Source organism: Lepidochelys kempii, chromosome 1, assembly GCF_965140265.1.
Source record: "Lepidochelys kempii isolate rLepKem1 chromosome 1, rLepKem1.hap2, whole genome shotgun sequence".
Taxonomy (NCBI): Eukaryota; Metazoa; Chordata; order Testudines; family Cheloniidae; genus Lepidochelys; species Lepidochelys kempii.
This window is the reverse complement of record NC_133256.1, coordinates 155870966-155896038: the sequence shown is the minus strand read 5'-3', so window position 1 is coordinate 155896038 and position 25073 is coordinate 155870966. Positions and strand designations below refer to the sequence as shown.

General features: G+C 41.7%; 1 protein-coding gene across 1 annotated transcript in view; it reads left to right on the top strand.

Moving 5' to 3' along the window:
- The window catches only part of PDXK (pyridoxal kinase), an 86093-nt gene that overhangs the window by 50207 nt on the left and 10813 nt on the right, over nt 1-25073 (top strand). Inside the window, exons 3-10 of the mRNA XM_073359264.1 lie at nt 6174-6278; nt 10845-10928; nt 14830-14876; nt 17246-17331; nt 18188-18233; nt 22298-22409; nt 23438-23574; nt 24322-24388. Of these exons, the coding sequence (XP_073215365.1) occupies nt 6174-6278; nt 10845-10928; nt 14830-14876; nt 17246-17331; nt 18188-18233; nt 22298-22409; nt 23438-23574; nt 24322-24388 (684 nt within the window). The remainder of the gene's footprint in view (nt 1-6173; nt 6279-10844; nt 10929-14829; nt 14877-17245; nt 17332-18187; nt 18234-22297; nt 22410-23437; nt 23575-24321; nt 24389-25073) is intronic.

Below are 25073 nucleotides of genomic sequence, written 5' to 3'. Positions count from 1 at the left end.
ACACACCAAGATACCTCTATGCCTTAAAAATAAATCTGGAATATAAGGAGTTTCAAAAAGAAATCACATCCAGATGAAAGGAAAGGCTATAAAAGCACTTTGCTTTTACATTTAAGAAAACCCCTAAAACTTGAAAGTGAATGTAGTGTTCATGAATGAGAGAGACTTATACCATTGGCTTGAGCTGGATACCATTTGGAGAAGTGTACTGCAAACTTCCCCAAACAGCTCTGCAAATGTTCTGCTGTTCCAGTCCTGGGTTTGACTTGAGCAGAGACTTCTAATTAAGCAAAATTGTGTGGTGGTTTTGTAACATTAACAACAGGAAAATAGGATGAAAGGGCTCATGTTTTCCTTTCTGGAGAATGTAAGCCAGGTATTGAATTTGGCTTACAAAGATAAAAGGTTAGTACACTGACCCAGTCACTGCTGACCCAGCACCCCCCGATGTTCTCAGTGTAGTGCATTCTGCCCTAGTGTTGTGCAGTCATTTTTCTAAGTACAAATTGTTTATTATCTAAGCTTCCTTGGCTCCCTTTTATATAAAGTGCATAAATAGTCAAGTAATGTGCAATCTTGAACTTTCTTATTGCTAAGTGCCAAAATATAAATATTATGTCATGGTAGGGCTATGGCATGTGTGTGGATGAACTACAGCATGTACACAAATAAATGGTTTTGCTTTCTTTTACAGTTCACCACATATTCAATATAGTTAATGAAACAATAATAGGGGTAATGATTGCCATGAGTTGATTATCCCAACCTTATGAGGCATGAAATCTAATTCTAAATCTGTGCCTTCAGTTGCCCTAGCGTGAAATGGCCTTCTGGCTGGTCAAGGGAGACCCTGATTGCCATGATGAAATACATGGACAGAAAAAAATTCCTTTTCCCTGAGGTAGCAGATCAGAAAGCCACAGAGTAATTTTGCTTAGCTCTGCAACTCTTCATCACTTTACCTGCTCGAAGCACCAGGTCTGTCCAAAGCATGTGTTATACCAATAACATAAAAACCAGCAGGATCTTATTAAAGGGAAAAATACCACATTTATTGTGAATACGGAAAGAATCATAGTAAGCACTTAGTTATAGCTATAACATTCCATTCAATCTCATATTTATTCACACATTCATTCATACAAACACACACACACACAGGTTCTGCAAGGTTGTTATCATAGTTACCAGCCTTAGAGTTGCTCATGCCAAGCCACTGGCCAGGTGGCCTGGACATGAGGAGGGAGCAGGGCCTTGTCAGATGCTCATCTGATGCTCCTGGAAGTTGGTTTGCAGAATCAGACCCCCAAAGTTCTCACTTTTTAGAGTCTATTTTTAGAGGAATTTCTTCCTATGCCAGTCTATGGGAATTGCTTCATCATGCTATTGCTGAATCAATCAGCAGATAGCACATTCCTGATGGCTCCGTGCTGCTAGATGTTATCTTGTTCTTTGGTTCTCCCATTCTTGAGGCTGTTGGGTGGATTCCAGTCTGCCCTCCGGGGGTCCTCTGGTTATTTCCACTTGACGCCTTCTTCAGCCGATGGACACTGGATTCTTAGGCTGGCACCTCCCTGATCATTCAGTTATTATCCACACCAAGCATCCATCCACGTACATCCTCTGTCTCTATTTTAATCACAATTGTTAATACAACAAAAGGGCGGGGAGTCTCTGGGTGCTGTTTCTGTTGTTAGAGTATTGCTTTGAGTCTCTCTCTCTGTGAATTGCTTTGAGAACAGACTCTGTCTTAGAATGTACTAACACAATTAGCAGCTTGCAAGTTTCACACATAGAGGGAGAGAAACAGCACCAAAAACCAAGAGACCTCTTAATTAGTAATACCCTGGAATTTAAACTATGAGGAATCAAACTCATTTGTGATTTTAATACAGAAGTTCTTTAATATGATCCAACACATGCATATAGTGCAAATTATCTCTGCCACAAGGACCAAGCAGATATGACAGTATCTGCTCCATGGACTATAGGAGTTAGCAACCAATCCTGAATGAGACTGACGAGACACATTGTTTTAATCAGTTTTCTTGTAGCAACTTGTTTCAGATAGGCCCTTAATTTTGAATGTACCATACACAAATTCTTATGCCCATTTGACAGTTTCCTTTTGAATTGGCATATTAAAAGGTCACTATTTTGCACCCTGAGCTTTGGGTCACAATGTCACTTATATCAAATTTTGTGGTCAGGGTGATATCAGCACAACTTCCTCAGCCAGGACTCTGAGTTTTCCAAACGGATACGATATGCAGTGCACTGAATACAGGGTTGATTGAAGAATTGCACTAAGGGCATCTTTAGACTAGATTGGGGAATATAGTCCTGTTTAAAAATGTAACTAGTGTGTGCAGGGTTTGGTAACTTTAAAATGTGTTAGCTGGTTGTGGGCAAACCTAGGTTTCCCTGTCCCCTGCCTCCCATGAGCAGCTAATCCATTCTTAGAGATGTTGAAACCCTGTTGTAATAGGGCATCTTGCCTCATGAGCTGGAGAGCCAGGGACTGTGCTGGCCCTGATTACAGGATGAGCCACTCCTGGGTTGAATCAGTTGTTTTAATATAAAAGGCAACAGGAAACGGCAGGATGTGGCTGATGGAGAAAGTAATTGGGGGTGCCAGGAAGCCTGACAAAAGCAGGAGAAAGCACCCCAGGCAGGGAGGCTTAGGAGAGACCCTGCCCAAGAAGCAGGAGAGAGACTGACAGACACTCAGAAAAGGGGGGGCTGTGCCCTGTTGACACTATGTAAGTTTGTGTTTAGTGTCTCAAAGATGCTGTTATTTTGGACTGTCGGGTGAGAGACTGGAGGACCAATATGTAACCAGAAGAGTAAATAAATAGGACCACTTGTTGGGTCTGTCTTGAGTTTCTTTTGGACTGGATGAGTCCTTAAAGGGGCCTTGCTGAGGGGGAGAAAGAAGCAAGAATCAGCCGTAGCCTTACACCTGTCAGTACTGGTGTTTAAAAATATTAGTTAAGATACGTTAAGTCTGTGTTTTTAAAAAGCATTAGCTAGCTTCTTGGTCCAAACCTGGCTAGGTGGATGGTGGTGGTAGCCCCTCTGTGGTTTGTCTTGCACGTGGTGCTAGTCTTTTTACTCTTGTCCCTGCAGGTGCTGCCTCTTCAGACCAAATTCTCAGTTCACATGGCTATTTAACAGCTTATTATTTTATTTCATTGAGGGAGTTGGCTTTTTTTCCTAGATTCTCTTTCTTCAGAGGAAAAGCTTGTGTCTCTTTCCAGGATTGCTCCTAAGGCGTGAGTGCTTTTTTTTTTTTTTTTTTTAAATGTCATGCTCTGCTAAAAAAGGCTGAGGCCAGTAGCCTCCCTTCAGTCACATCCCAGATGAGCAGCACTTTGTCTCCTGACCCTTCTGCAGACCAGAGTCTATGGGCTTGTGCACAAGCTCAGTAGTAGCGTAGCAGCTGTTGCCAAAACTGGACATCACAACAGCATCCTGTATCTTTTTGGCTGCACATACAGAATTCTATTTTGTTCCCTTTTATAACTCTACTAATATCAGACCCCTTCAGTATATAGTGTTTCAGTCCATAGATCAAATCCTCACCTGAAGCATAGGATCATGTGGCATGAGAGGAGCTCAGGAGGCATAATCCCTAAATCATGGGATGGCTGTACAAAGCTGGTCCCTAGATGTAAACTAAAGCAGCCTGATTTCTCTTCTGACTTATGGTGGCAACCAGTGGCCCCCAAGGGCCAAAACTGCAATCTGAGATCCAGGTGGTAGAGGGGAACCTTGGCCAAGATCCTCCTGCTCGAGCTATACCCTCTGCACAGGCAGCAGGGAGAGGGCTAGTGTAGGTACCTCTGTGCTAACTGAGGATTGTGTTACAATAGTGTTACAATCCTCCCAGGGTTAGATAAGCCAGCTCTACAGCTGCACTTCACTGGAGGCTCTACCCCCATATATACAGCTTTCAGTTGTGCTCCATTGTGGCAGGAGCTGCAGCCTGAATTCTGTCCTGAAAAGTAACTGTACAAATGGCATAATGTCTGTCTTTTGGGTGATTGATTTTTTTTTTTGTTGTATAGGATGTACTCAGTTTACAAGTAAAAAGATGTTTGTTCTTTCTCTGGCCGCCAGCCCTGCAAACTCAGCCTGGGCTGTAAGGGTCATAGTGGGTTCTTTCAACTTTGGCCATCACTGCCAGTAACCAAGGTTTTGCTGACCAAATTAGACTCTTGGTGACAGCTGTGCTACCCTGGTGCTATCTGGGTTTACACAGGTGTACCTGATTAGAACTTGGTAAACAGTTCTGTTGATATGCAAAATGAAACACACTGCACAGCTCATTCTTACATACCTGGGTTGGCTCTGCAGAGCTAACTGGAGTAAAAAAGCAGAATATTCTTGAATCACTAAAGCCATCATCCGATATGACTCCCAACAAACACAGGGAGCTGATTTGTTGAGTAAGGCCCTGATTGAGCAAGGTATTTGAGGTACTTGACTTCAGTGTACGACTCCTGCTTAAAGTTAGGCATGTGCTTAGGCACTTTGCTTAATTAGGGCATCTGACTTTGCTGTTTTTATTTAGTCACTACTTAGAGCAGAACCACACCCTCATTTTGTTCACTTCTGCCCAAACCCAACATTTAACTGAGAGAGTGCCAGGGGATCGAGTGACTGTCCTTCAGCCAGCTGGCTGGAAGTAATATTTTTTGAGGTTGGAATGTGTAAGAGGAGGAGACAAACAGAATGCAGCTGTTCACCCGCTGAGTGTATTTGGGTTTATAGAAGCAAAAACACAAAAAGGTACCTATGTCACGCAGTGACCACCCTTGGTGACTATCCTGGTAACAGAAATTGGAATAAAAAAGAAAAGCCAGAGCAAATTTAATTAACCCCTACAGCAAAATTTTTTTAAAAAATCCTTTCTCCTTTGAGGGCAGGGCAGGGGAAGGTGCCTCAAGTAGTATTCTGCACTCCGTAGTCCCAATAAGATGATGAGCTTGGTAGGTCTGCAGGTTCGGACTAAGGCAGGAGGAAGTGTGCAAGCGGTGGGACCCTCACAGAATTCTCTGGAGGCCGCACCATCTCTTGTATGAAAGTGGGGCTGCAGCTTGGGAGGGAGGGCTCTGTGACAGTACAGAGAGGCAGCTTCTTCTGTAGACAGGTTCCAGGCCATATAGACATTGTATACTGGGTACAGGCTGCCTTAAAGATCCCAAAGGCCTGAATCGGTGTCCACTGAAGTCAACTGAACTCTTTCCATTGACGGATATGGGTGCTGAGCCAAGCCTCAAATACATACTTATAACTCTTAGACCTTTCTGGAGATAAGAGTGCATGGAAAGTTATTTCTTTGCTCATAATAGTTGTTCCTGAAGCCCTACTGAACCCACTGGGTCATTCCAAAATACAGACGCACTGTCACTGAGAAGAGCATCCTACTACTTGAAATAAAGTGACTTGTAATGGAACACTGTCATAGCTGAAATCCTACGGTGAAGGAATATCCTAACACGTACCAAACGAAGGGTATTTTATCTGATGTGGGGTGGAGTGGAGTAGTTGCTCACTGTATGACTTTCGTATAGCTGTGATCTGATAGACTAAAGCACATAAGCCTGTTTGCTAAACTATATGGAGAACCTCTTATCCTCACTGCATTATAGTGGAAAGGGGGCCTAGCACATATTGTGTGTGTGTGTGTGCCCACGCGCATGCTAAATTCTGAGTGGCTGCAATGTGCAGCGTTTATTCTCCACTAATACGTCTGTTATCAAGCAGTCTGGGTGCTGTCAGGTTGCATTGGTATAATATGAAATAAAATAAGTTATATTCATAATCTAAGAAAACTAAAACTAACCTCTGACCTCCAGGTCAGGGCTGGTTGGTGAAGGCTATAGAGGGGAAAGCTTGCATTCTCTGCTTGTGCATTACCTGCTTTGCTGATTCATGTGGGACTTGAGTCTCTAGAGTGGTCAGGATGGCCCCTGTAACAAACAGTTCCTTTTCAGAAAGTTAAGAGACTGCTGAGAATGTAATTGTTCTGTTAACAACTCACCTGTCTAATTTTTGACCGCAACACTATTTTTGGAGGTGAAAGGGGAGCCAATTCCTGCACGTATAATATGTGATCCTAAATATAAAATGGGGCTTTGATAAACCAGTTGGCTTTCCTTTTCCAGGTTATGCTCACTGGAAGGGCCAGGTGTTAAATTCAGATGAGCTCCATGAACTGTACGAAGGGCTTAAACTGAACAATGTCAACCACTATGACTACGTACTCACAGGTAAGTGCTCATGTTTCTTTCAGGGTGCATTATTAATGGCATTCCACTTCACTGACTGCCATGCATCTATTTTAAATTTCATTATCTGTATTTCTTATAGCAGTGAGCTGTTGCTTCTAAAACTCAAGCAGAAATTGATTGCCAGATTGATTGATTGATTACATGACTTCCACATGTAGGGAGGTGTTTTTAAAGCCAGAGATAACAGGAGACTTTAATTGTTTGGATCTGAGATTATGACCCATAACGACCACTCGAGCATGAAGGGTACTGCATGTCTGCTGAATTATTTCCCCTCCTGTTTCTATGGAGCTCTCCAAGGTAAAGGAGATATTAAATAGGACACAGAATGAGGTGACACTAATGTGGTAATGAATATCAGCGTAAATGGGTTCCATTTGGTTGGGAGGCACATGTATGTATTATTTTTTCCTGAGTGAAGGGTTAGTCTGCAGCCATGTAGAACAATTTCCCAGAAAAACAGAAGGTTCTGAAGGATTTTCCAGAAGATTATTCTTTGTACATTTTACTGCACATGAAACAATCTGGAGGCATGTCCTTATTACAGGAGTGTCTTCAGCATGTAAAACACTTTTTTTAAAAAATTGGTAACAGTGCCTCTTGTATTCCAGACAGCACTTTACAGAGTGATGAGGTAGGATACTTGGGGCCGAATTCAGAGTAAGTGGGGTGCAACTCTGTTGAAGTGAATGGGATTGCACCTGCTTACATCAAGTCCATTTGGCCCTGTCAGTGCTGACTGTATATATGCAAAAATGGCAGCAGTTGTATATTTAGCTTATATATTCATTCCCAGCCGTGGACAGCAGAGCCTGTTTTTTCTGAGAGTGGAATGTTGGCCAGGTCACTGGAGGCTTATACAACTCCACAACTTCCCAAACGTTGGTACATGGTGCTCTGCAGTGTGTTTGCTCATGGTCAGGCGAGAGCTTGTTGATTGGACAATGCTAACTTTCCCATGTGCTAAATCACCTTAAAAGGCAGCTATAAAAATATATTGCTCATTTGTATTATTTTTTTTTGCTGTAAGCAAGTCTATTTTTGCAATTGTGAATTAGAAATGAGGTCTATGTGACTGTCCTCTGTCTAATAAGGTATGGACCACACTATGGACAAGTTTGAGAATCTCTGCCTTGCTCTTTGCGAACAGTATCTTGTGATTAGAGCTAGTTAAAAATTCTCAAATGAAAAATATTTTAATAAAAAATTGACCTTTTTTTAAAAAAACAATTTCAAAAAGGTTGGGGTGTTTGGTTTTTTTGAAATTTTCAAAAATGCTCAAGGTTTTTTTTTTTGTTTGTTTTTGTTTTCAACAAAACTTGAAAAGTTTAGTGTTCCTTCTCCCTCTCCCCCTTTTCGGTGGCATAAGGTATGGGTGGAGGGAGGAAGAAGAAAAATCATATTTTCAACGCTAAAACATTTCATTCAAATATTGGAAAAAATTTCTAAACTAGAAATTTTAGTCATTTTTCTGGAAACTACTTCAAATGTTTTATCTGTGGCTTTGGTCTGTGGGTTTTTTTCTTTTGCCAGCTCTGCATGGGAGCCTCAATTCCCATTTAGAAAAATAAAAGAAATGGACAGAAGAGAGACACTAGTTTAATGTCTTCCTAAATAAAGAACCCCTATTTCAACACTAGGTTCTCACTCTACTCCTGGCTGGGCTTGGAATTCAGCCTTTTATCTTCCAGGGCCATAAGTGAGGCTGCTACCCCCAAAGAAGGGAGTTGGATGTTACTAGGTTATCTAGTGTAGCGGTGCTTTGTTATCTTTAGCAGTAACCTGCTGTGACACTTCCTGAGATTCCCAGGGTTGTGAGGCACCTCCCTACCACCAACCTTTAACATGAAGAAGCCTTGTCTATGTCTGCTGGGGGTCAGCTCCCCATCTCCATTGGCCATGGGCGACACAAGCAGTACCTTGCAGGCCTGTGCAGGGCCTCACACTCTCTCTCCAGATTAGCTAGAGGCACACTCCAACCTCTGAGTGCACCCCCAGAGCGGTCAAGCCCTGGCTCACTGAACACTCGTAGCATTTTCAGATTTGCTGCTCCCAAAGAAACAGTACACCACCGCTTACCAGGTCCACGTCAGATCACTGATTTGCTTCACACACACACAGCACTTAGATATGATTATAGTGAAATCAGATAAAAGTTTAATGGACTTGCTACTTCTTGAATCTCTATAGTTTAAGTACTGGAAACACGTGGTTACAAGTAAAATGAGATTATAACTTGTAGTCTAAAGCCGAGACTTAACTAACAAGGTACTTTCTTGTCTAATGAAGTTTAGTTCACTGAAAGTCTTTGCAGCATTTTCCAACCAGGTTGGCTGTGACCCTCCTTTCATAAGGCAGGACACAATGATAGTTCCTCTCCTCAGTGAAAGAGCCAGGCCATATCTCAGTTATACCCCTACAATCTGTGTCTTTACTTGTAAACATGATCCTCCCTGTTATGTTTTTTCCCCACCCCCCTGCAGCTTTTATTTCTGGTGATTTCACAATCTCTCTATTAGCACCAGGATCAGTAATGCAAATAGTCCTCCATTGTGAAGCAGACAATACGCTATGCACACATTACCGGAGAAAGATAAGCATCTCTTTCCTCATAGCTGACAGGTGCATGTTTATCCCTAAGGATACAATTCTGTCATGGAGGTCAAGAATTCTGTGACTCGGGGACGGGTCACGGGCTTCCATGAATTTTTGTTTATTGCCCGCAACCTATCCCTGACTTTTACTAAAAATACCTGTGACAGAATCTTAACCTTATTTATCACCTTCTGGTGCCCTACTTTAACACATAGACCTTAATAACAGAATTTTCAGTACAGATACATAATTTCTTAAACATTATCCATCCATACATTTTGCAATGATGGTGATGACCAGTGGGCAGTTGGCTCTTGGTAGAAAGGACCTCGCATGCCACTCTTTGGTAAACTTAATGTGCATATTCTTGAGCAAGGGAATCCCTGTTAAAACTCTGTGCCTTGCTCTGCTATTTGAGCTTCCTGGATCACACCTGCTATTAAACCAAAGAGTGAAATGAAGTCAATTTGGGGGCAGATGGATCTGACTGTCACTTGGATCCCTCGTTTTGCTGGCTTACCTGGAGAAGAACTAGTGTTATGTTTGCTGTGTGAACCTAAATTGTGTTACATTTGCTTCTGTGAAAGGTTGCTCCCAGATCTTTTCACAGTTACCTTACTTTGACAAGACATACCTTAGGGGAAAAATTAGCCCAAGTTCTGTGGAATGCTTGAGATATTTGTGTCAATAATTTACTAACACACTCTCTCTGAGAAGGTGAATAGTTGTTAGCATAATCTACAGAGATCAGCTTATGATGGCTGCTCATTATAAATCCACTTCTCCCATCTGACACCAGTGCCTCCTTGCTGAAGTAAACCGGATTTCATGGATGTGGAAACTGCACTCATTTTTCTCTGCTTCTAAGAAAGAAGCATTTCTAGGAATTAATGAAAACTCTGAAACGTGCTTAAGTATTTAGTTACTGTTGGCATTTCTGAGCCAAAAGCTGGGGGAGACCATTTTGCTACAGAGCACTATCACTTGTGATGCTAGTAGTATGAGAGCCCAGTGGGATGAAATGAAATCAGCTTCCAACTTGCTTTAGTATTAAACATCTGAAGAAAACTTAAGGTACAATATATTAAAAATGAGTTCTATGGTTAAACCTTTATCCAAACAGGCTAGAGACAGGGTGCATGTGACGTCTATACTGCAGTCACGAGGTATGATTGCATCTTGTGTAAACACACACAAACTAGCTTGCGTACTGGAGCAGTGAAGCTATGGCAGCATGTCATAGCTGAATAATTATTTGCATGTCATTGTGAGCCATCCATGCAAGTAATTACTCAAGGTTCCAGGTCGGCCTGTACAGCCAGCACTGCCTAGACTTCACTGCTCCCATCATCCCCAAACTAGTTGGATTAAAGCTTGGGTATGTGTACACAATCTGCAATCCTACCCTGTCATTGCCGTGTAGACATACCCAGGTTTACGTTTTCTTCTGTTAGGTTAGGACGTTGGCAGCCTCACAGATAACACTGGTTTTCAACAAGAAGGCTGCCTCCAGCACAAGTCTCAGAAATGCTAATGAAATTTAAAACTTTATATTTCCCTTTCTCATTTGCTGCATCCTGAACAATGCTGTTTATACTATGAACTTTCAAACTGGTGTTTTGAACAAAAGGGGAGTGTTTTCTTTTTTTAATTTTTTTTTTTATTTCCGAGCATTTAGACCACGTATTGGGCAATTCCTATGAAAGACTCATTTACTAAGACTTATTTTCTTTTAGAGGTTTAATTGGGTGAGTTAGCAAGTGTTGATCTTGCCTTTGTTCTGTATCCGCTTATCCCTAAATAAAATATTAAGAAGTCTTCTGTTCTAAACACTTCTTTTTCCAGGAATGGGAGGAAATGACCAGCATTCCTTTCTGCATAGAGATGTGTCTGATGTAAACAAAATGTTGCTCTCTGAAATTAACTTAAAAATTATTTTTCTGCCTAAAGGTTACACGAGGGATGCATCATTCCTTGCAATGGTGGTTGATATCGTTCAGGAGTTGAAGCAACAGAACTCTGATCTAGTGTACGGTAAGGACTTGATGGCTTTTAAGTTTTTCAGTCTCATTATTTTCTGTGCACATGTTGAAATCCCTTCAGGTGAAGTCAGTCCTCTGACATTATTCTGAATTTCACAACAATGCCCTGTTTTGATCTTGCTGAGACTCCATTGGAATGTCAGTTTAGTGTTGCTAAAGTGATTTATTTTTTTTCTTTCTACTTTTGTGCCTTCTGCTGCTTTTCTTGCATCATGCCGGCCAAAGAAAGATATGCCTTAAGGAGTGATCCTCTCTATCTAGCAAAGTCCTGTGAAATCCTATCTAGTTGCTGCTGTTTGTTGCTTAGCAATGAGGGCATGAGACATACTGATAATACTGGAAACTGATGTCTTCGCTTGATCCTCAGATACAGACTTCTCCACGTTGTCCTGTGAAGGTGTGTCAGTCACATCCTGGAGGTGGCACCCTGGCCTTTTTATTTCTGAAAGGCCAGTTCAGACTCCAGGACCATTTAGTACTGGACCTGTCTCTGAGATTACTCATGAGGGCTGGCAGATGACAGTAATGTTCTGCTGCCCATAGCTGGCCAGGCTCAAACCAGCAATAAAGGGATGAAAACCTGCATTTCCCATTACTAGTCCCCTGAGTTATCCAGTTCCTTGATCACTGTAGGTACTTTGAATGGCCATGTTCAAACCCTACAGACCCTAATCAGGCAGAACTCCTATTTAAGTTGCACAGTCAAGTCAGTGGGAGCTTTCCATGAATAGGGACTGCAAATGATGGCCTGACCCAATGGTCTTCAGATTCTGTAGAGTTGCATGGTCAGAACACTCCCCAAATGATTCACAAGGAATTATCAGTTGAAATAGATGACTCAGATCCTGGATTTATTAAACTGTTCCTCTAGCTAACAGAATTCTTATTGGTTTTGGCGTACATCTCATTTGAGCCAGCAGCACTTAGATTTCAGTCACTGACTTTGGCCTGCAGAGCTGAAGAATTGTAACCACCCTATGTTGGCCAATCTCAGGTGTCCACCGGGTGCCAAATTGCAGAGAAGAAGGGGGTTCCTGTTCGCCCCATTCTAAAGCATAGCAGTGATGTCAACAACTTCTAGGTGAAAAATACTCAGATTCACTTTGATGTTTTGTGTAGAGTAGCCCATAAATAAGTGCCTCATTCAGTCATGATTTGTAGGCATTACAAATGTATTATAAGTAGCAGACAGTTCCTGTTGAAATAAATAAAAGCATCAGCGGTACAGTTTTAAAATCAACAACCTTCTATGAACACCACGAAATACATAATAATTCTGCTGACATTAAAAGACTATCTATCCTGGAGTTCCAATTAAACCATGTTTAAATAGTTCATGATGGAAACAACATGCCTATATAGTATCAAATCTCCGCATAAATGTCTAATTGTGTTACAGTGGTTTTTGTGAACTGGTTTATATAGCCTAGAAGAGGGCCAGGCAGTACCATGGCTTTATAAAACCATTTTGTAACCTGATTAGTACTGTATATACCAGGATTTGGAGCAGTCTACATAGCAGCTTCTACCATTTCAAGGCAACATGTTATAACACGGTTGGGAAGACTGTCATTCTAACACTGTATTGACATGGTAAAAATTATTGTGTAAGCTGGCCTAAAGCCAGCACTATACAGCAAAGAACAATGTTTAAACATGGCTCTGGCTAATGTGATTTGAATCTCTTTTGTTAGACACCACAACTTAAATTTAGGCCCAGGATATATGCTTTACTTTTTTTTAAAAGCAAACTGGCTTTTTTATGTTTTTTAAAAAAAACGTATGAAACCTATATGAAGAGAAATATTTTTCATGAGCGATGGTGGTTTTTTTTGTTTAAACCTTCATTGAAAATATTTCTCTGATATGTTATGAAGCTCCCAAGAGCTTTGTACTAGAGCATGAAATCAGAAAATAGACTATAAACAGAAACTGAAACCACCCAGTTCAGTTTTATAGAATTATAGGGTTAAAAGGGACCGCAAGGGTCATCTAGCCTAACTGCCAAGATGCAGCATTTCTTGTGTCTAAACCATTCAAGACAGATGGCTATCCAGCCTTCTTTTGAAAACCTCCAAAGACCTCCCTAGGCAGTCTGTTACATTGTCCTGCTGTTCTTACAGTTAGGAAGTTTTTCATGAGATTTAATCTACATCTGCTATGCTGTAATTTGAACCCATTGTCTCTTGTCCTGCCCTCCATAAGAGAGGGCGAGAATAACTTTTCTCCATCTTTTTTATGGCAGCCTTTCAAGTATTTGAAGACCACTATCATGTGTCCTCCCCCCCCCCCCCCCCCCAATTCTCCTCTTTTCCAAACTAAACATACCCAGTTCCTTTAGCCTTTGCTCACATGGCTTGCATTCCATCCCTTTGATCATCTTTGTCATTCACCTCTGGATCCTTTCCAGTTTCTCCACATCCTTTCTATACCCAATTTGGGTCACCGGACTCCAGCTGAGGCCTAACCAGAGCCAAGAAGAGCAATACTATCACCTTCTGGGACTTGCATGCTATGCCTCTATTAAAGGAACCAAAAATTGCATTTGCATTTCTGACTCATGTTGAGGTTGTGATCCACCACAGCTCCCAGATCCTTCTCAGCAGTGCTGCTGCCAAGCCAGTTATTCCCCATTCTGTATTTGTGCTTTTGTTTTTTCCTCCCTAAGTGTAGCACTTCACATTTGTCTTTGTTGAATTTCATTTTGTTGTCTATAACCCACTTCTCCAATTTATCAAGACCCCATTGAATTTTAGCTCTATCCTCCACAATGTTTGCAACCCCTCCCTAGCTTTGTGTCATCTGCAAATTTGATCAGTATGCTTTCTATACCTACATCCAGATAATTAACAATGTTAAATAACAGTGGACCCAGAACAGATCCTTGTGGAACCCCACTTGAGACCTCCTTCCAATTTGACATTATTCCATCAATAGTTATTAGTTACTCATCATTTGCTGTTGTTTAACCAATTATGTATCCACTTAATGGTAGTTCATTGACCATCTGAAAGAAATATAAAAAGTGGGCAGCAAAATAGCAGGAAATAAACTTAATTTGTAGAATTCTTTCAGATTAATGAGTGACACTGGTGCTGGTAAGAGAGGTTAAGAACTTTATGTGGTGCCAAATGCCGAGGTTGTTTCTCTGAGATGTTCCCTTTGTCACCAATAGAAATTTGCCTGAGCAAGGACTGACTGAACATTGAATAAGAACCTTGGGATTTGTCCCATGATTTGTATCTTGACAGTGACTCTCTTAATACTGTGGACAGCATTGCTGTTCCAGAACACATCACCAGTTGCTGGACTATTGCCACTCTTATTTTGAAATTTAAGGTCACTCTGAATAGGCTATTAATGTGATTGATGATCCTGAGACTGCACCATAAATGTCTGTCTTAATCCTAATTTTATCATGATTGGTATGTGTCTACAAAATCTGCTCTGGAAGAAGAGTTTTCCTTCTTAATTAAAATAAAATAAGGCTTTTGTGTGACACAATCTATAAATATAAGCTCCTCCCCTTTTCTTCCCAGATTTCACTAATTTTTATTGCTCTGAACTGAGGCAGGGGTTCTCAGCATTTTCCATCTCACAACACTCCCTCCTCCACCTCTAACCAGGACATCCGGCCCCCAAAATTTAACAATATGGAGAGGGCAGAGTGGTCACAACCCTCTGATACCTGTTTTTGACATCCTCCTCCCACCCTTTCCCTTCGTGGATCACAAACTCCTGCTCCGATGTACTGCAAGAGTGGGTCAAATGACACAAGTTTATAAAATGACAGTATTGTACCATGTCTCCTACTATTGGGTAAAAGTATATCTCCTCACAGGGACTACGCAGGGGTCCTCTGTTTCTAAGGTTGGTTTTATTTTCTGTTGCAGTGTGTGATCCAGTGATGGGTGACAAATGGAATGGAGAAGGCTCTATGGTTGGTAATTGTCTGCTTGAACCATATTTAGATTGACAAGCTGCTTATACCAGAACAAAGCTACCTTGTTCAAACTTGAGTCTGAATTCCAGTGTCGCATTTATAGAGCTCTTACTTTATTTCAATGAACTTAGTGTTTCTGAAGTGTGCTAGATGGATAGCCTTGGGAACGGTGGTCCCCTATCAACCCACAGAACAACTAGCATACGGACTGTCAGGGAAAAATTTCCTCCATGCCACTCAAAGTGCATTAGCCATCTATCATTGCGAAGGCCTCTCCGTTGACAATGCCAGCAAAACTGCCAGTTGTGATTTGAACACCTGCCCACTAGCAACTAGTCTGGGGTGACTCATTTCACATAGATTTCCCAACAGCCATTAGCCAGAACTTTCCCCTCGGGGGGGACACATGGCTCTGCACGCTGTCCCTCTCTGTGGGCACCACCCCCTCAGCTCCCATTGGCCACAGTTCGCCATTCCTAGCCAATGGGAGTTGCGAGGGTGGTGCACGCAGGCAGGAGCAGTGTGCGGAGACCCTTGCCCCCCCTCCCTGGGGCTGCAGGGGTGTACTGGCCACTTCTGGGAGCAGTGTGGGGCCAGGTCAGGCAGGGAGTCTGCCTTAACAGGAGCCCCGCTGCACCACTGCAGATCACGATCGACTGGGAAAGTCTCCAGGATTGACCAGTCGATCGCGATTGACCGGTTGGTGACCACTTGTTTAGGCTTTGTATAAATATGTAGTTTTAGCGTTTCCTTTGATTTTCTCCCTGCAGGGATAACTTCTGTTTGTCTTGCTCCTGGGGTTGTACTCTGGTACTAGCTTTACATGTCCCCAGGTTTTAAATACTGCCCTTCATGGGAAGCTGTTATGAATGTAAACGATGGACATACTTGCTGCTTCATTCAACATGATGAACAGCATATCAGACAAGTGCAGCATCTGCAACTCCTTGACTAGGAGAACACACTAGTCTGTTTAGGTACAAAGTACCTCAAGGATAAACATGCTCCCAGCCTATGAGCCAGGCCCCTCTGGGACTGAGAAAGCTGAGTATTCCTCCTCCAGACAGCTTTGGCTCTTCCATCTTCATCCAGTTCTTACGGGGGGGGACCTGTAGACCCCCAGAGAGAAAAGTCATTCTCCTTTCCCAGGCCATACTACAAGGCTGCTATAACTCCCAGCCTTCTGAAAGTAAAGACTGCATCAAGATGGAAGAAGGGCTCCTTGAGCTCACACAGGAACTCCAGCTGCAGCATTTCATCTGGTACAGGTTTGCACTAGCTGTCTGGCACCAAGTGAAGAGTGAGTGCCCTCACGGGCCGCTCCGTAGTACTGTCTGAACTGACACACTCAACACCCGCTCCATTGACTGATGCCAACCTCATACCGTCAGTAATTCCAGTGCTGACCGTGGCACTGATGCTGTTTGACCGCTTAACCTGAGGGGCTGGCGGGCTTTCCTCCCAACATCCCAATTGTGGACTTCTGTGGAACAGCAATGTGGTCATCTGCCGACACGTTTGCTAAGCACTATGCCGTCTGAATAGCTTCCGTTCTACAGTCCATTATTCAAGTAGACGCCAAACTCCCACCACCTGAAGGAGCAGTGCTTGGGAATCACCTGAAGCGCACAGCCACTCGGAGGGAAAAAAGGTTACGTCTCTGTCCAGTAACTATTGGAGATATGCACATACATATCCCATGACTCACCCTTCTTCCTTGCTCCTTCGGAGGCTAACGTTGCCAAGCTACCAGTGAGAAGGAACTGAAGGGAGGCTAGAGTTCCCTCACCCTTTATACCCTTGGTTGGCGGCACAAGGACACATGAGCTGGCATGAGCACTACCCCAACAGGACCGCTGACTAAAAGTCTCCGTGCCAAGCGTAGTGGGTGCACAAACAGCTACGGTGGAAGGTATATGTGCACAACACGTCTCAACGATAAATAGTCACTGTACAAAATAAAATGTAACAGTTGTAACTTTTTTTTGTGGGGGCAGGGGAAGTAGTTTTGAGCCAGGAATCTTTGGTGTCCCCTCCCAGCCCACATTAATGAAGTTATTCTTACAACCATGCCAGCTGGAGAACAATTCCTCATTTAACAGAGGCGAGAAAGTGAGACACGGAGAGGTTAAAGGACTCTTCCAAAGTCACAAAACAAGTCAGTTGCAAAGCTAGGAAGAGAAGCCAGGAGTTATGACTCCATTTATTGCTCTAAGTACTCCTGCAGGTTGGAAACTGAGTAGTCCACTAGGTTACAGAATGTATGTTAATGTATGGAAATCAAATTTCAATGAAGGAAAATTACCACTGTAACTACCACAGTAATTACTGGCAGAGTTCATTATCATTTTCCTATTGTTTTTCAGTATGTGCCAAAGGATCTTCTCCCAGTCTACAGGGACAAAGTTGTACCCATTGCAGATATAATAACTCCTAATCAGTTTGAGGCTGAGTAAGTACGCTTGGTAAATCTGGGGCTAAAAGAGGAACAAATGAACTCCGTTCCTCCCATTATATTCAGTAAATTGGCTTTTGTTTGTGTTTATGGGTTTTGTTACTGGTGTTTTTTTTTTTCTTTAATTGTTTTTAAATGGAGCTCCTTAGTAAATCTTGAAGATTGCTTGTTTAAAAAAATATTATTTGAATTTCACCTTTTTAAATAACTCCCAAAAATATCCCATTTTCTTAAACATCTCAATTTTATAGTTACTTTTAATAGACTGTGTCCAAAGGTCATTTCTGGAGCTTGCTGGAAAATATTTGTCCCCCGCCACCTTCCCAGTGCAAAAAAATAATTCTTTTTTTCAGTTTTTTATTTTTGTTTTGTTTTCCCCACAAATAGTCTGGCTGAAAACTGAAATAGTTGGCTTTGGAAATACCATAGCAATACCTCATGATTCCCTTCTCCCCCCTAGGCTGGGTTCCCTGATCAGTTTAAATCTCCCATGATGCATCATGGTCTTTCCTCTTTTACTGAGGGAGTCCCATGTCTTTGGTTCATCATGGGGGATGGAAATGTTTGTGATGCAGACAATTCACTGCAACATAACTTAGACCACCCATTGATTTCATGTACAGAGCTTTTTAAATTTTAGTCAGTTGCCAATAAGATAAGAAATTTCTATCTGTTGTATTCATAGACACTAAAAGACAGTCTTGTACCACATGCTATTTAATATAGCCAATGGTTTGCTCAGGCCCTCTTGTAAACAAGATACCATATATTCAGAGAGATAATCCTGGTGAGCAAAGCAAACAGTGATTGTCCATAGTATATATGCTTTTTAATCTTCTTTCTTGACTGCTAGGTTGCTCACTGGCAGAAAGATTCACACAGAAAAAGAAGCTTTAGAGGTACGTAGGTGTGTGTGTCCAGAGGTTTGCCTGCAATTTTGCAGTTTATAATTTGTGTCCTTAATGCTTGCATATTGCCTCCCGTGTCACCTTCTCTGTAATGTCTCTGCAAAGCTGTAGTGATTCAGGTCACACTTCATGCACAGAAAACTTCTTATGGTTAGTGTTGGACTGTTGAAGGAAAGTCTTTTTAAAAGACTTAAATAAAACCAAAATGATATTAAATAGAGCACTGTGGACTTAATGCCACTGAGATGTAAGGATGGGGTGGGGGGTGAAGGAGCCCCCATATATTATAAATGATCACACTGCCAGTCATGGAGAAATGCACTAATTAGGATGAAAACCATACTCTTCATTCAGATGACTGTTGTGGTGTGCTAGCTGCTCCCCCTGCTGCCATGATGAGACTACTGTGATAGCAACACTGCAGGGCTAGCACAGCCAGCTTTCACTCTGCCACAGGGCTTGCTAGAGAGGAAAAAGTTACCAGCAAGCTCTGCGGTGCAGCAGGAAACAGCACTGAGGAAAGTGTGTGCAGGAAGGGTTGGGCTCAGGGTCCTATTCTGCTGTAGGTAGCTGCAGCTGGAAGGTTCTTAACTTTAGCTTTTAGAGGGGCTGGGTGTCTTACTATCCAGAGAGCTGGTCAGCAGGATGGGACTTGTGGTGCTCACCCCAGAAGTGCAGAGGACTAGCAGCCAGGCTGCAACTATGGTCTTCAGGCACTTCCAAATAGTAGGCACAGAGGAGCCTGAACCTTGTCCTGTGAAAGCTAGCATCATGATCTGACAATGCCAGAAGCTGCAGGTTTCACAAACATCCTGTTCTACAGTAAGGATTTGTCCTTGTAGGGTTAAATCCTCTCGTTCTTACGCAAGCTGAACATATGCTGAAGTCTGCAGGGTTGGAACGTAAAGTGTAAAACTAGGGATTTGATGTAATGTTGACTTGAGGGGCTCAGTTCTGTGTTCTAACACACACTTCCTTTTGGTGAATACAATTGACTCCTTCAGTAAAGGACTCTGGAATTATTTCTCCTGATTTGATTTTTCACCTTTTTTTAATGTTTTATCTGAAAATTGTATTCCAATGGTCATGCTAACACCCAGGATAGTAGTGAACCTACAGCAGCCATGATCTTTGCAGTTTTTCCTCCAGCAAAGCCATCTGAATGTCGCTTGCTGATTGTTTTTTTTTTTTCCCCAGTGGAAAGCAGCTCAAAAAATCTCAGCCATTTTTATTCCTGTTTTGCATCCCCCGGTGTGCCCTATCCAGGGAATACCCCTCATGTGACTCACCACTAATTATAACAGTGTCTTTGCTATTCTCATCAATGGAATCAAGAGCCTAAGTAGAGTGGAGTGGTTATGCTGCTAGTCATGCTTACAAGCCATTAGCTTTCAGTTTGTACGTTCCAGTCCCACACAAGAATGGTGATAATATGCTACTGAGTAACTGTTTTACAAATGAATTCTCTACCAAGCAGTGTGATTGCTGGATGTTAACCCTTATTTACTGATAAAAATCTTGTCTCCTCCAGGGAGGAGACAATGTGGTAATAAATGTACCTTACCCATTTGAAGACTAGTTTCTTGTAGGATTTTCTTTTCCTTCTGGCCATGTTTTTCCTCAGCTGCCTGCAGCATACAGGGTCTGTTCCACATGATCTCATCTGCACAGCAAAGGCCAAGGCTGGAATCCTGGCCCCACTCAAGTCAATGGGAATAAAGTCAAGAGCAGGGCCAGGGTTTTACCTCAAGTGCAGAGCAAGTAGAGCTGGTTGGGAATTTTTTGACAAATGTTTTGTTTTTTCATTAGAAAATGCCAATTAATCAAAAGAAACATTTTTGTGAAAAGTGTATTTTCATGAAAATTGAGTTGGAAAGGTTTATCAGGTCGGTGGGGAGGGAAGAGAGTGACCCCCAAATACCTTGTGGTTAGGGCACCCTGTTTCAAATCAGGTAGAGTAGGGACTTGAACCTGGGTCTCCCACATGCTAAGTGAGTGCCTTAACCACATGGCAATTTGCTATTCTGGAAAACGGAGCGGGAGTCTTATGTCTTTCCCCCAAGGCTCAAAGGCAGAATGAAAACAGGTTGTTTTTGTTTTTGTTTTTTTGTTTTTTTTTTGAAATCTTGAAACTTTTTCCAAAATGGAATTAATGTTATCTAGCTAGCTCTAATAGCAAGATCAATTGCAGCACTGTATAATCCCCTAACACAATTATACATGGTCTGGTGTTATTGTAGAGGTGAATAAATCATGCTAGAGTCTTAGATAAGCCTGCCTTGGCATGGCCATGCTACAGTCTTGTATTCACTTGTATTTGGAGGCTGGGCGATGGCTTAGGAACAGAATTCTCTCTTCTGCTCTAGAACACCAACCTGAATGTTTAACTGTGCTGGGTCTGCATAGTTGAGACTTCCTTTGTTGTGAAGATCTGGCCCTAAGCCAGGTCGTTTATTCTTCAAAGACAGAAAAATCTTTGTTCTATTACTCTGCTACATCAATCAGATAAAGAGTTGCCCAAGTAGGGTGGAAACGGGACACCCATGCAGCTAGCAACGGTGTACTAACGATTGTTAGAAAACCATGGAGTGAACCATGTTATAACCTTGAATGAAAGCATTGCACAACGGATGCCTCATGGAAAATTATGAAGAGGGTTTCTATTAGAAACGGCTCTGCCACAGATACCATCCACTTGCTTTTCCTCTTTTAAAAGACCATTTATAAACCAGTTCTCAGAATTACTATTCCATGGTGTCTGAATTGTTGAGCACAGTGAGAGATCACAGTATGTACTGGTCTGGTAACATCAGTAATGCCATTGACTGGTTCCTGAGCAGGGGCATCTATTCATAGGCTACAGCCAAGTCTCTGTTTGAGAGGCTTTTCAGGTTTTTTCACAATTTTTTAAGTTTTGATTGAGATAGTACAAGAATATTAGAAACCTTGGTGAAACATTTAATATGGAATGAAAATGGACTTGCCATTACCTCATAGATTCATTGCACTGGCAACAGTGGGTGGAGTTACTGATTTTGACCAACTCTGTGTGTGTTAGGAAGTTTGACAGTTGAGAAATAACTTTGAATAACTCAGACAAGAAAGGAAGGCGATACAGAATAATAATAGGAGAAGTAAGCCCTTATTATTCAGCTGTTCATGAGTCATAGCTAGGCTGAGAGGATTTCTTCTAGGGGAATTTATTTTTGTATCTGCTTTTTATGCTAAATCCAGTACTGAAGTCATCCTTTCTTTGTGTAAAAATCAAAATCACTTCCACACCAGCCAATTGTAGAGTCACAAATAGGGATTTGACTTCTTGTGAGAAATGGTAGAGGGGGGAATATACCTATAATGTTAGACATGTACACGTCCTCTGCAGATACACACATGCCTTTGAAACATACAGTACCTAGGTTCCAAAAGGAGAAGGAGATTGAGAAACATTTACATGATAAGCTCAGATAAATTCCCTTTATTTGAGGCTTATTAAATTTATTATTATTATTTATTATTATTCACTTTCTCTTAGGATGCTGGCTATATAAGCCATTCTATCCTTATAGTTCAGTGTTAATACCTCAGTTGCTGGAGAAGTTATCAGAATCCTATTAACTATTACAAGACACTAGCGCTCACACACGTATATGTGGATTCACTCTCCCCCGTCTAATAAGATCTTAAATCACGGAACTTTTTGTGTGAGGGGAGCCCCACACCCCACATCATTAGACATTTCTTATTACTTATGGTTTCACTCTCCTCTTTGGAGGCCTGTACAGTTGAACTCATGGTATTGGACTGTATAGGAAGAGGATCTGAAAATAACACAGAGACACTTAATATATTGTAATAAGTGCTTTAATGTTGTAGATCTCTAAATCTAATGCTAATATTTTAAATTAGTTGTTTGAGGGGAAATTATTTAATCTTTATGAGGGTTGCAATGAAGTTAAAACTGTTCTTCAGCATTATTAATGGAGCTGTGCTCAGTGACTGCTACCATTTATCAGTAACACATAATGACCAGTTCTTGTTGTTTTGTGCATGGGAAGGTAATGGATATGCTTCATGCTATGGGACCAGAGACAGTGGTGATCACAAGCTCAGACCTACAGGGTTCTCTAGGAAGTGACTTCCTAATTGCGCTAGGGAGCCAAAGGAAAAGTAAGTCATGGTCTTGTTTTATCGAACAGCTCACTCCATTTGTTTCTGTTGCTGTAAAAATAAATCACTCCATGAAAACCGCCTGGAGTACATGGGAACAGCTCAATCATATGGATTCGGACACCTGCAGTGATGGTGGGGTGGGAAGATGGAAACTTAAGATGCTTGTCAGTGAAGAAGAAAAATTGCACTGTCTTCTTGACAAAATAGATTGTAAACAACTTGGACAGGAACAATTTGTTTCTTTCCTAAGCCTTTTTTCTCTCCACGTCTCCCCCACCTTCTGATAGCACCAAGCACTGTGTGTACGCTTGGTAAATTGGTGTTGAATGCTCTCATATTAAAGGAGTGCTGTTGAGCAGGATGGCGAATAATCCCACTTTCTTCTTTACCAGTGAGATGTAAGTGTAGAGATTACATGCTGGGCTGCCAAAAAAAACAGTTGGATTACTAATTAAGAAATACAAACCTGATCTAGAACCAATTGGTGTTCCTTGGCACCACCTAAAAATTCTAGTGTACTAAATGGACCATAAGCTGTTTTTTCGTTATTGTTGTAATCATGGGTCAGGTACAGACTGTGTTCTCCATTGTGGCCTATGGCTGCCCTTGCATTTAAAACCGAGGTGCAACCTAGAGATACTAAGTGTTCCAGCACATGATGCTTATCTTGGTGTGAGCAGCTTCCAGATTCACCATACTTACTGAACCAGCTGCCAATAGGTCAAGATGGAGAAATACATGCTGGGACCTGTGCATGCTGTGGCTTGGACTCCTTTATGGAAGATGATGGTGTTAGCTATCTCTTCCAAATCTCTTCACACTGCAGATGTGGCTCCCAAATGGGCAAAGTTTGGAGAAAAATAGTTTGAAAGAGCTTGTATATAGTTGCAAATTTTTAAAGATCTGCCTAAGGAACTACTGACTTAAAGTGTCAAGCACTACAGTAACTGCCTTTTAAATTTTAGTAAGTATTGTATTAATTGCAGGGAGAGGTTCTATTTCTTAACTGTATGTCTGCCTTCCAGCTAGAGCAGATGGCACTAAGGTGACCCAGAGAATTCGAATGGAGTCTCCTAAAGTGGATGCTGATTTCGTTGGAACTGGAGACTTGTTTGCTGCGATGCTCTTGGCCTGGACACACAAACATCCAAATAATCTTAAGGTGTGTGAGAGAGGTGGTTTCTGGCAGGAAACTGCTTTAATAAATGACTTCTTTCATTTTATTATTGTTAGTCCTCAGAATATAGTTACAGAATGCTGGAGAGACAATATCCGGAATACAGAATAACATTTAGTCTCTAAGGTACCACAAGTCCTCCTTTTGTTTTTACTTCTTGCAAGAGTGTGAGCTATTCCCCTGACCAAATTTCAGCTCTGGGACACTTAACATTATACAAACTTAAAAATGTCCCCTATAGATATAGTTCCCTCCCCACAAAAACCCACTCATTTTTGGTGATTGCATTTCAGTGATGGCTGATGAGGTCTTTCTCTGAACAGTCTGTAAAAGTATTTGGGGATTCTACCAAATCAGAGATACTCTATACATTAAAAATATTTGTTTTTTGTCCTTGGTTCATAACTGATTTTTACAGTAGTGGCGCTTGTTATCAGAATAAGTGTTTTGCACGCTGATTCTTTCTTACTTATTAATTTTGGAGACTGTGTCCTTAATTTGGATCCTTTTGCTCCTAGTTATTGCAAGATTCTACAGCTTTTTACACTATGCATTAAATTCAGCTGCCAACTTGTATGTGCCTTATAGAGTGGAGAAAAAACAACTCATTGACTCTTGTTACCCTTCGGGTCAACCAAGTTGGCCTCTGAACATTCTGGTCAAAAGCACTGCGACTAACTTGGGCGATTGGAATGTTGGTAAGCCTAAACATATATGTATATTTAATTTCAGGTGGCATGTGAAAAGACGGTATCTGCTATGCAGCATGTTCTGCAAAGGACCATCAAGTGTGCAAAGGGTAATCATTTTACACCCTGTTCCTGAATTTACTCTGTTCACATCCTCATTAGAACAAACATTCTGGAAAGTTGTTTTCAGCACTAAATGTGGCCTATTATTAGACTACACCCACAAAACAGAATTTAGGGAATTCTAGCACCAGCGTGTTCACTGCTGTGTCCTCTAACTCTGTTCTAGATGACAGTGGTAAAAATGCGCTGGTGAGTCGACAGGTGCTGCATTTGTGGTGGGACTGCATTACTATTAGAATAAGAGTGAGAGAATTTGAGGAAAATGCTGAATGTAATGGACAAGGGAGCCTCACCTTTTTCCGATTTTGGATGCACCAGCTGCCTCAGTTACCCTTTTCTGTGTATGTTAGGCCTGGGATGGATTCCTCAACTATTAATGAGTGGTGAATTTCTGTCTTGTGATAGCTGAATAAATTATTCTTCAAACTGTCTTCTCTTGGGAAGGGGAATTAAAAACACCAGCTGGAAGCACATAAGTAATCTAGTTTGACTGTACTGCCATGCAGCCTGGTCCCTGTCACCTAGAATACAAGTTGCTAAACTCCCTCGAGTCCCAGTAAGATCCAAAGAGGAGTTGAGGGCCCTCAGAACTGCTCAGGAGCAGTCTCTAAATAATGGTGGAGCTGCAGAAGTACCTGAGCTGGCGGATAGGGAAAACAATGTGCTGTATAC